Source organism: Plutella xylostella, chromosome 14 (assembly GCF_932276165.1).
Source record: "Plutella xylostella chromosome 14, ilPluXylo3.1, whole genome shotgun sequence".
Taxonomy (NCBI): Eukaryota; Metazoa; Arthropoda; class Insecta; order Lepidoptera; family Plutellidae; genus Plutella; species Plutella xylostella.
Genome location: NC_063994.1, coordinates 10,860,707 through 10,871,198, shown reverse-complemented (window position 1 = coordinate 10,871,198; position 10,492 = coordinate 10,860,707). Strand labels below are relative to the sequence as shown.

At 39.1% G+C, this 10,492-nt stretch overlaps 2 protein-coding genes and 1 long non-coding RNA gene across 5 annotated transcripts in view; 2 read left to right on the top strand and 1 right to left on the bottom strand.

The window, feature by feature from the left end:
- Positions 1-38: 38 nt before the first annotated feature.
- On the bottom strand, positions 39-2,977 carry LOC105391659 (vacuolar protein sorting-associated protein 26C). The gene is made up of 7 exons (XM_011563176.3): positions 2,822-2,977; positions 2,604-2,747; positions 2,141-2,389; positions 1,768-1,929; positions 1,218-1,314; positions 469-594; positions 39-238 (listed from the first exon to the last, which is right to left on the bottom strand). The coding sequence occupies exons 1-7, from the start codon at positions 2,876-2,878 to the stop codon at positions 153-155; spliced, it is 921 nt and encodes a 306-aa protein (XP_011561478.3). The 5' UTR covers positions 2,879-2,977; the 3' UTR covers positions 39-152.
- Positions 2,978-3,121: 144 nt separating this feature from the next.
- The window catches only part of LOC105391660 (kinesin-like protein Klp68D), a 44,968-nt gene continuing 37,597 nt past the window's right edge, over positions 3,122-10,492 (top strand). For 2 of the 3 annotated variants that reach the window (XM_048625454.1, XM_048625453.1), the window contains exon 1: positions 3,122-3,495. In XM_048625454.1, coding sequence (XP_048481411.1) covers positions 3,391-3,495 — 105 coding nt within the window. In that variant the 5' untranslated portion in view covers positions 3,122-3,390. The remainder of the gene's footprint in view (positions 3,496-10,492) is intronic. The other variant, XM_048625455.1, reaches the window with a different exon arrangement.
- Positions 6,211-6,493, top strand: LOC125489485. Its single transcript, XR_007267037.1, has 2 exons — positions 6,211-6,275; positions 6,430-6,493. It is a non-coding gene; the product is annotated as an uncharacterized LOC125489485 (long non-coding RNA).

Genomic DNA, 10,492 nt, shown 5'->3' with positions numbered 1-10,492 from the left:
TCATGTCCAGAGCGATAAGCAGTAATAAAATCACGAAATTTTGAACGATAGCATTTATAAACATTTAAATATCTTAAACCTTATTTACATAAACTTAAAATAATATTGTATAAAATCCTCAGGTTACACATTAAAGCTACAGGTATGACGGGCTACTTGCTCCGCAGCAGCAGGATGGGGAAGTTCTCGGTGACGAGGTGGTCGTCCTCGAAGATCACCGCGATGTTCAGCTCAAATTCTGCAACAATGGCGGAACTGTAGCGGCTGATGTAATTACGTTAGAGTTAGTAGGTATGTGAGCTAAATTGTTATTTTGCAGCTAGTGAGTAATTTTACAGCTTTAGTGCTTGACGCTAAGAAGAAGAAAATATTAATATATGTTGGGGAGTTTCCAAAAAGCAAGTGGCGCTTTGTCCGCATACCACAGACTAACACACAATCATAGACTAGGTAAACGATTGTAGATACCTATCTTGAAGTAGACGGTGGTGGTGGTGGGGCAGGTGAAGAGGCGCGGCAGCACGAGGTGCAGCGGCAGGTCGCGCGCGCGCCGCGTGTCGCCACACCCCACCTGGATGTTCTGGATCTCCGTCGCTGCAACACACACAAACAAAACTTCTAGTGGATATAATGCATGTTTGTGACTTATACGAAACGACGAAACGACTTTGACGAAACTTCTAGTGGATATAATGTATGTTTGTGACTTATATGTTTTTATGAATAAATGATAATTAACAAACATGAAACACACATACAGTATACACGAGGACATAGAGGCCGTTGTTATAAGCGCAACGTTATAGCACAGCTGTGTTTAGCCACAGTTAGCTAGCGCCAGGCTCTAAAGTTATATCTAACAGAATTCTACTGTGGGGCCGAGCGGTTTTTTCACCTACGATTTATGTTTATATACTCAATAGGTGTTCCCGCGCGCTTCGCATCGCCTTAAAAAGTTTTTCCGGGATAAAAAGTACCCTATGTTCTTTCCCAGGGTCTAGACCGTATGTATAGTTACCAAATTGCATTCAAATCCGTTCAGTAGTTTTGTCGTGAAAGAGTAACAGACGGACAAACACAGTTACTTTCGCATTTATAATATAAGTTAGGATGAATTTCGGTAGTTGGAGCCTTCCCGGAATGTTGATATACCAAATAATTAAAAAAAACCTAGTTCAATGAAATGAAACTAAAAAAATATGTCTTATGATACCGACCGTCTCTGGAGTAGCCCTCGGCGCCGCCGACCGTCTCCACGCGCACCAGCTGCAGCTCCAGCGACTTGATGCGCGCCGAGCACGAGTCCACGCGGATCTACACAAATATATGTTTGTAAACTTAGGGAGGCAGGATAGCAATATGGTCCATAAATTGTCATACTTTCATATACTATGTGATATTTATAGGCGTTTCCAAGACTTGGAGAATCAATTTATCAAAGGAATCTTTTCAAATATTACCGACATTTTATAAGTTTACCAAGGCAAGAAGTGGAACACATGGGACTAGGAGGATAGTAAAATAATATCTATCAGTGGAAACTTGTAAAAGGCCTTTTACTGCTCATTCTATTGTTATACCTTCAAATTGTGATGTAAGTTTTCCTAAAATAAAATATATAAATAAATAAAATAATATTAATCAAAGAAATGTAGGTACCTACCTACACATTATTCTTGTAGGTACTATATTTGTATGTTTTAGTTATGTTTTTTTTACAATGTTTTATGGATGTGGTCTGAAATAAAATTATATTCTATTCTATACCTTCCCCGTAATGGGTTTGTCCAAGGCACACACAGTGGAGTCTATCTCAGCATACACCTGGAAGGGTGGTATGTTCCTGGCGGCGCCGGCGCCCGCGTCGCCCGCGCGGATGGTGGCCGGCGTGATCTCGCAGCGCACCGGCTTCAGCGGCGGCGCCTCTTGCTGCGGGCAAAGGGGATGGATGAGTGTAATGTTTGTAGGTGTGAATTTGGGTATTTTTGATACAATATTATTCTTTTATGGAAATACTAACACACCAATACATATTTAATAACTTTTACTATTACTCCCTTGTAGGGTAGGCAGTGGTGTGTTGCTGCACGCAGTTCACTAATATTAAATGTTTAAGTAATAATCAACAATACCAACTGACCGGTCTGTACTGCACGAAGAACTGGCAGGTTGTATTAAGTGGTTTGTTCAAGAAGGATCTCTTCATGCTGCACTTGAGTGTATAGGTGATGTTGACGAACACACCGTGGTAGGTCTCGAGCAGGCCGGGGCAGCCGGGCGAGGGCGGCCCGCGCGCCTGCAGCGGCATCTCGAACGGGATCTCCGTCACTCCCGCTGGGATCTTCCCCGCTGGCGCCAGCTCTATGGCTATGTTTATTAGGTTTATTGGCTGGAAGTTGAGGATAGGAGATTAGAAGTTGGTGAAGGTTCTTGAACTATGTATGTATTCAATAAATAGGCACATGAACAGTGGGTAAACCTAGTATTCTTGTTGAAAATCTCTATCTAACCAGTAATCGGTCTATTGGTTCGGTACTAGCCTTTGCTTGAGTTAAGTGTTTAATTAATCAGTCAGTCATGTTATGAATGAGAGTTGTTGTTACCTTCAGATTGTTGGAGAAGGCGTCGAAGATGCCGGTGTTCTTGTTGCTGAGCTGCAGCGCGGCGGCGCCCTCCAGCAGCAGCGCCAGCCCCTCGTGTCGCACGTCCGCCGAGCTCTCCACCACCACCACGCCCACTATGATCTCCTGGTACCACAGAAAACAACTCTTTATTAGCACATTAACTAGAAGGAGGTGGTGAATTTGTTTAGAGAACTTACCCCTTCATGGTAAATTTTACTAGCACGTTTGAGGCGAATGGATAAGGTGGTTGACATTGTTACTGTTATCCGTAGTCTAAAATTCTAAAATGTTTTAGTTAATAACTGGCACAAAATATTTAGAAATTAATTTGTAAACAAACATGAAGTCCATTGATAATTGCGTTTTATTTTGACAATAATATGATACAAAATTTTCCATATTTACTTATAGATTTGCTAAAACTAAACGTAGGTTTTATTATACTGGCAACACAAGCTCTACTATTGTCATAGCAATCAGCCAATCAAACAAACGTCAAACGTCAGTTGATAAAAAATGTCCGCTTGAGGCGGTCGATTACAAATCGTCGTGAAACAAAAATAATTTACGATTTTTATTTATTTTGTTAAGTTTTAGTGTTTAATCGTGTGTTTTACTATTTAAATCGTATTATTATAATTATTAGTGTACCGTTGGCTACAGTGCATTGTGTTTTTCCCGATCGGGTAGTTTTAAACAGGTGATGCCGACACCCCGAATGGATCGATATTGGTGAGGGTGGTCCTGGCGTGTGCGAGGGGGCGCGATGGAGAAGTCGGCGCGGCCGCGGACGGCGCTCAACGAGTGTGTGAAGGTGGTGGTGCGCTGCCGCCCGCTCAGCGAGAACGAGACCCTCGAGGGGTACGATGAGGTGAGCGCGGGTGCTGGCACCCTGGTAGCGCCGCCCCGGGGGCGCGCGGGCTGGTGCGGCGCGCGCCGCCGCCGGGGACCCGGCTGGAGACCAACTGTAAATAAGTTGTTTGTGTTTGGACGCGACTCCGCATGAGATTTGTATTTTTTCTGCAGCGCGTCGTGATGCGCGGGTTGCGATAATCGCCTGCAATTAAATGGTAGCGTGATAGCGATAGCTCCGGCTGTCGATATTGTAAGAAATGTGATTTATGCCTGAGAATAATCTCATTTGAGGGTACTTTCGCCATCACATCACAAGAGACAGTACCAACAATTTGCAAGTACCTCATGGAATACCAGCTGCTGTAAATCTGCTGCTGCTTTTTATGAAAACTTATAGCAAGTATGTGAAAACTTGAGTACTCAATTAAGGATGCAAATATCTTGCAGAAGTACATGTACCTATTACCATTTACTTAACAAAAGTTTAAAAAAACTACTCTTGTACAAGTAAATAAAGTAGTAGGTACTTTATCAATAAATAATGAGTGTGTGAGTTGGTACATTAGGTTTGGATCAATTACAATGACATGACTCAGGTGGCCATGACCTGACAGTCTTACCCTTGACCAGGCCCGAAAGTTACAGGGAAGCCATCAAATTCAGTCATATGGAATAAAATTGTCTGTAACTTTATATAATTAAATGAAAAAAATATGTAAGTAATAGGTTAAATTTCAACACATAAAATATTATAGATACCTAGTAGGTAAATATGTATAGATGAATAGATCCATTTTAATTATTATACAATTTATCATGAAATGAGTCAAATAATGTAAGTTCTTGAAACATATTGTATTCAAAGCTTTGTCTTATCTGCAGTGAGTTAGAGTGGACCGAGGGTGTATCATCTTCTTATCTCTTCACAGTCTGTAATTTAATTAAGGTTTATTTGAGAATTAGGTGTACACTGTACAGCCTGGCAACCCACATGAATTGTTATGTAATTTATTAATAATCAGGTTTATAGGGTAGGGGTAGTAAATATCTTAGGAGTTATTTATTGAATCCTTTGGATGACATAAAAGTAAAGGCCAATTTCTTAAAATTATGGAGAAATTGGCACTAACCGTGGTTAAAACTAGTCTAGAAATAAACTTAAAAACAAGCATCAAAATTATGGAGAAATTGGCACTAACCATGGTTAAAACTAGTCTAGAAATAAACTTAAAAACAAGCATCAAAATACCTACATACCGCTAGAAATACCTATACCACGAAAAAATCTAAAAGTACCTATAGTATAGAATGATGAATGCCGCACAGGTATTTGACAGACATGCAGTAGCCCTTGAGCGGGGAGTGTAATGCTCATAGCGGGCGCGTCCATGTAGGGGCTGCGGCCAGTGCAGGCGGCGCATCGCACGTGCGTCGAGCTGCAGGGGGGCTACTCTATACTGACGAGAAACTAACCTGCCCCCGTATTTTGTAACTTTTTGAGAGTTAGTAACCGGTGATAATTGGTATCAACTTAGAGACTTATTAACCGAAAACACCAAAAATCTTAGTGAAAAAAATATGCAACAAGCCTACCAATATATCCTTACATTCAACATAAATGTTTGTGAAATCAGATAAGTCAGTAAAAAGTTATTAATTAATAATGCTCTAAGTTGTCAGCCATTTTATACCAACCAACCCCACTCGGAGTTACATAATACGGGGGCTGAGACGAAATAAATAAATAAATAAATAAATGAAATCAGATAAGTCAGTAAAAAGTTATTAATTAATAATGCTCTAAGTTGTCAGCCATTTTATACCAACCAACCCCACTCGGAGTTACATAATACGGGGGCTGAGCTGTCGTGTAATCGGAACGTTTAATACAACGGCAACGAGATAGAGTCGTGGCTCTAAACTTAGTTTTTCGTCATATAGAGTGACCCCCCAGCTCTGAGGACACCAATCTAGTAGATAGGCAGATAGACTAAAATGCATTTGCATTTGATTTGCACGTAGGTCATGTTGGCCATGCTACGTACTTACCTAAATATTTCTTGGTTTATTAATTGGCTCAAAATTTAATGTATGTGGTACGATTGACCTGAAATAATGACTAGGTAGGCAACGCTAGGCGCTATTTATGGAACCTACCGACATGACTTTATAAAACCTTTTCAAATGTGGATTTGTTGCGCTCGGTTCTACCTTTTTTGGCATAAGATTTATTTGCCTAATCTCGTATTGCATAGTAACGTTTGGTCAAAGCAGGCGCGGATCCACCCATATGGGCAAGGTGGGCATGCCCATCACCAAAATTACCTACTTGCCATACCAAACCACGGGATTTTATAATTTAGTTATTTTATCGAATTTCTTTTTTTATAGTTATGATGAGATAATTTCCTGGAAAGCCAAAAAAAATCTGTCATGTCTTCAAGAGTCTGTGTTACGGATTACAGCCAAAGTCACTATTTACGTATGGGCACAACGATACTATAGTGCCACAATCTTATCTGTTCCGGTGGTCAAAATGTGTACTAACGAGACGTCATTGTCAAACGTCATTTCATACTCTGTGCGTTATTTGAGTTGTCAATTTCTGCGAAGAGGCTGACGCTACGTTATTTAATTTGTTTTGTGATTTTCTGGGTGTAATAATGCCAAAAGCGCTGAAAAGTGATGCAAGAAAAGTAATACTAGATATATTGGCTTTTATGCAGTAAGAATAACGTATTCATGCGCCTTTAATTCCGTTAGAAAAATTGGAAGAACGAGTTGCAGCGGCTACAGGTTAGTGTTGCCAAATATGACAAATAATTTTACCCATATACTCACATGTAATTTTATTAATATTTTCCCGAGAGACCCGTACCCCAGCAGTGGGGACGGGATGGGTCGTGAATCGTGATGAAAGTATATAATCTTTATTTTTCTTTGATTACAGGTGTGAGTGAAGCTGCGTACCTATACCTTAGGCAGTATACCAAGAAGAATTTCTCGCACCTGCAGCGATTTTAGACGAAATAATGATGATTAATTACATCTTTGACATCATCATCAAACACAGATATTTGTTCTCGGGTCTTGGATGTGCCCGTAAAATGGCAATAGGCCCGCCCCCTATTACATTGGGACTAACATAACACTCTGGCGAAAAGTGGGTGCAGCAATGCACCTCTGCCTACCCCGCAAGGGAGTACATTAGTACAAGGCGTGAGTGCGTGTGTGTGTGTGTTAATTACATCTTTTTCCACTACGAGTATCAAGGGTTGGCTGGAAGAAATGGATTTTTGGCAATTAGTCTTTGTACATTGTCTGAATTTCTTTTAATTTTATGCTCTTGTTTCTTGTTACTTAAGAAAATGAAAAAATAAAGTGTTCATAAATAAATAAATAATAATTAAGTACAATAGTTTTCTATCTCGTTATTCCCACGACCCACAGATATCCTAACTAATATGTCTGTTACTCTTTCACGCCAAAACTACTGAACGGATTTGAATGAAATTTGGTATACATATGGTATAGACCCTGGGAAAGAACATACTATATACGCTACTTTTACGGTATAGGCTACTTTTTATCCAGGAATTCCCACGGGAAAACTTTTTAAAGCTCGCGGGCACAGCTATTACCTATATCATTGTAAAATCTTAATGTCTTATATCAGAACATAATCAGAACTAATTTTGTTTCTGTTCGCCGTGGACAATTTTTTTATACAACAAATGTCGTTTGATATATTATATCCTCTTTCATTTACTATCGACAGTATATTTTGATTTATCTATACTTATGAATGTACCTAATTATAAAAATGTAATAGCAGAAATGAGTTGTCGTTTAAACCATGTTTCGGCAGCAGTCGTTAAACCTGGTCAGAGGCCTATAGGCGGCTTGAAAACATCTGACAGTCGGGTTGCCCACTTACCCGACAACTCTCTCAGCACAAGCTTGCTTGTGTTGGGGTCACAAAGCAAATAATAAGTAAGTACTGCAAATGCAGACATAGACACATTGTTTATTTACTAAAACAATACACATCACAAATACAAAACAACATCAATAGGTACAGTGACATAGGTGTGTATTATGTCAGTAAAATGGCTCTGACTCAGCATGTGCTGTACAAAAATTTATACAGCGCTGGTAATTCTGCCAGAACCAGCGAGCGAAATGTAAAGTAGTCTGAATTTGAGTTCAGGATGTCAGTTATCTACCTACAGTCCTACATCGGTTTTCTCGGAAAATATTTACAAACATCTATCCAAACTTATATAAATTTTGTCTTCTGTAGGTATTTGGGTCAAAATTGAGGAAATTGAAAGGTTTTATCAAAAAAATGCCTTTCGTTTAAATAGCTGTAGCTACCTTAAAAACTATTTTGCCTATAAAGTGATCCACATTAAAATGTATGTTGTTTACGTTGTATTGTAATTTGTGCCTGTAACAATTTTCAAAATCTGTAAGTATTTATTTCTTACAGTTTTGAATTAGGTAGTTACTTATTTAAATAAAAAAACCGGCCAAGTGCGAGTCGGGCTCGCGCACAAAGGGTTCCGTAGCAGCAAATATAATAAACTTATTATGTCACCTATCTCAAAAACTATAAGAGATACTTTGATCAAACCAAAAATCGTTGAAAGAGTTAATTAGCATGCATCACCTCTATTTTTTTTAGAATTTTATACCCCGTAGTTATAAAAATAGAGGGGGGGGGGACATACTTTTTACGACTTTGAGAGCTGATATCTCAAAAACCGTTCACTTTAAGAAAAATGTTTTTTAGAAAACTTTATATCATTTTAAAAGACCTTTCCATTGATACCCCACACGGGTATGTACATCGAAAAAAAAAATTTCATCCCTCAGTTACATGTATGGGGGGCCCCACCCCCAATTCTTTTTTTTACTATTTAGTGTCATATTTTTGTAGCGGTTCATACAACACATATTCCCATCAAATTTCATCACTGTAGTACTTATAGTTTCCGAGTAAATCGGCTGTGACAGACGGACAGACGGACAGACGGACAGACGGACATGACGAAACTATAAGGGTTCCGTTTTTGCCATTTTGGCTACGGAACCCTAAAAATGCACTGTGCACACATCATATTATCATCACAACAACAAAAAACAGCTATCAGTACCTCAAGGCGAGGCAAAATCAGATTTTTGGACTTGCCCATTACCTATTTTGAGGTCTGGATCCGCGCCTGGGTCAAAGTCTCGTTACGCCGAAAATCGTATGGCATAAATCTCGTTTAGTAAAAAGTTATTTCGCATAACATTGTCTAGCCTAATAATGGTATGGCCAAATCTTGAATAGCCTAATAATGCTATGGCATAGGTTTATACAAAGTAATAATATTCGTTTGGCTTTAACTTTGACGGAGCGTCTCCCTACATAGCGCAAACTGGTGCCTTGTATTGTTTCCGCTGTTTGGAAAACGCTCCGCTCCGCTTCGCTGCGCTCCGCTTTGGTTTTGATGAACATGTGCACCTAACACGCTCCTCCTCGCTTTGCTCGTCGTCGCACCTATTTTTAGGTTTCAATCTCATGGGGTTTGTAATAATTATATTGGTCGTTAACTTTCGATTTTTTGATCATACAACATCGTGATTTTCGGGATGTAGGAGAAAAATACCACAATTTGTACATTTACTACATACTTAATATAGTATTTATTAAGATAATATTAGGAGAAACAAGATTATACAAAGGTATAGACGAACATAAATTTGAGCAAACGAAACTTAGGTGTTTAAAGATTGTGCCTAAAGAGTTTTAGACAAAACGAGCCTTATGCCACATAAGTCTTGGCAAAGTGATGGTTCGGCCAAAAAAGTTTAGACCATACGAGTTATGCGAAATGAGTTTTGGTCAATAAAGATTATGCGAGATGAGCGGAACCCGTTACGCTCACACCACAATTCGTTGGTTATCCCGAGCTATTTAATACTAAGTTCGATTAAATGGTTGATCTTTACAAAAAATATGGTAGACTATTAGCAAATTAGAAAGAAAAAACATGGATAGGTTTTTTGTGGTTATTTAACGGTTCCTAATAGGGCTTATACCTAGCATTTTTGTTTTTTAACTATGGTTGCAAGCATTTTTTCATTCAATTTATAAATGTATCCATTGCATTTTAGAATTTACACACCAATCTTTATACGAGTAACTGCAGCCTGTCTTATTCACTACATAACTAAGTACATCCCTTTACTTCCTTCTTGCTCTTGATTTTCATGAAGTAACAGTGAACAGAGTGGCGGCGCGTGCGCAGCTGATGGCGCCATTATTACCATAATGCGGGTGTTAATTGTCATACCGATACCGATATTATTGTTGTCACCGTACTAACGAGAGGGCAGAATATGAACACGTATTCAATCTGCGTGAAATGTAACGGGCTAGGGTTATTTCATAATTTTGAAAAATATAACATAGTAGCTTTGTTTTCATGGATTCAGAAAATAGATTTCGTAGGTATTTAAGTACACGTAGCCTTAGACAAGCACGTAGCCCTTACCTAGTACTTACATACAATATAGTTATACATCTATAGATATAGTATCATAAAATACAACCCCGTGAAACACGGTAGGTACATATCATATCCGTAAGTAAATTATCGCCAATAACGTAGGCAATCAGTGGTAATAAAAGTGCGATGATGTGATATGATTGTGCAGTGACCGCGATGGCGCTGCCGGCATCCGGAGTAGTCACTGGTCTGATGTAGTATAATATACATAATACAGCAGTAGCCTATGGTCTGTTGATGGTGGGCACGGCCCGCTGAGCCTGGTTACTTATCTGATCATACAGACTTGAGTATCTGTAGTTATAATGGAAATAAACAGAGTGGGTCACTACGTAATGCGTTTTGGAACTGCCTACTTTTAAGTACCTATATTTGCTTGGCATTGAGTGTTAAAAGTCACGCAAGTTATTTGTTCTAGTAGATAGACCAACAGCTCGTTAATAATGTTATTCG

Excerpts from the sequence above, each read along its gene's own strand:
- LOC105391659 (XM_011563176.3), bottom strand. The coding sequence starts at position 2,878 with ATGTCAACCACCTTATCCATTCGCCTCAAACGTGCTAGTAAAATTTAC. Across the intron at positions 1,315-1,767 it reads ACAAACCCATTACGGGGAAG|ATCCGCGTGGACTCGTGCTC; the intron begins GTATAGAATAGA and ends ATATTTGTGTAG. Across the intron at positions 595-1,217 it reads CGAGGGCTACTCCAGAGACG|CGACGGAGATCCAGAACATC; the intron begins GTCGGTATCATA and ends TGTGTGTTGCAG.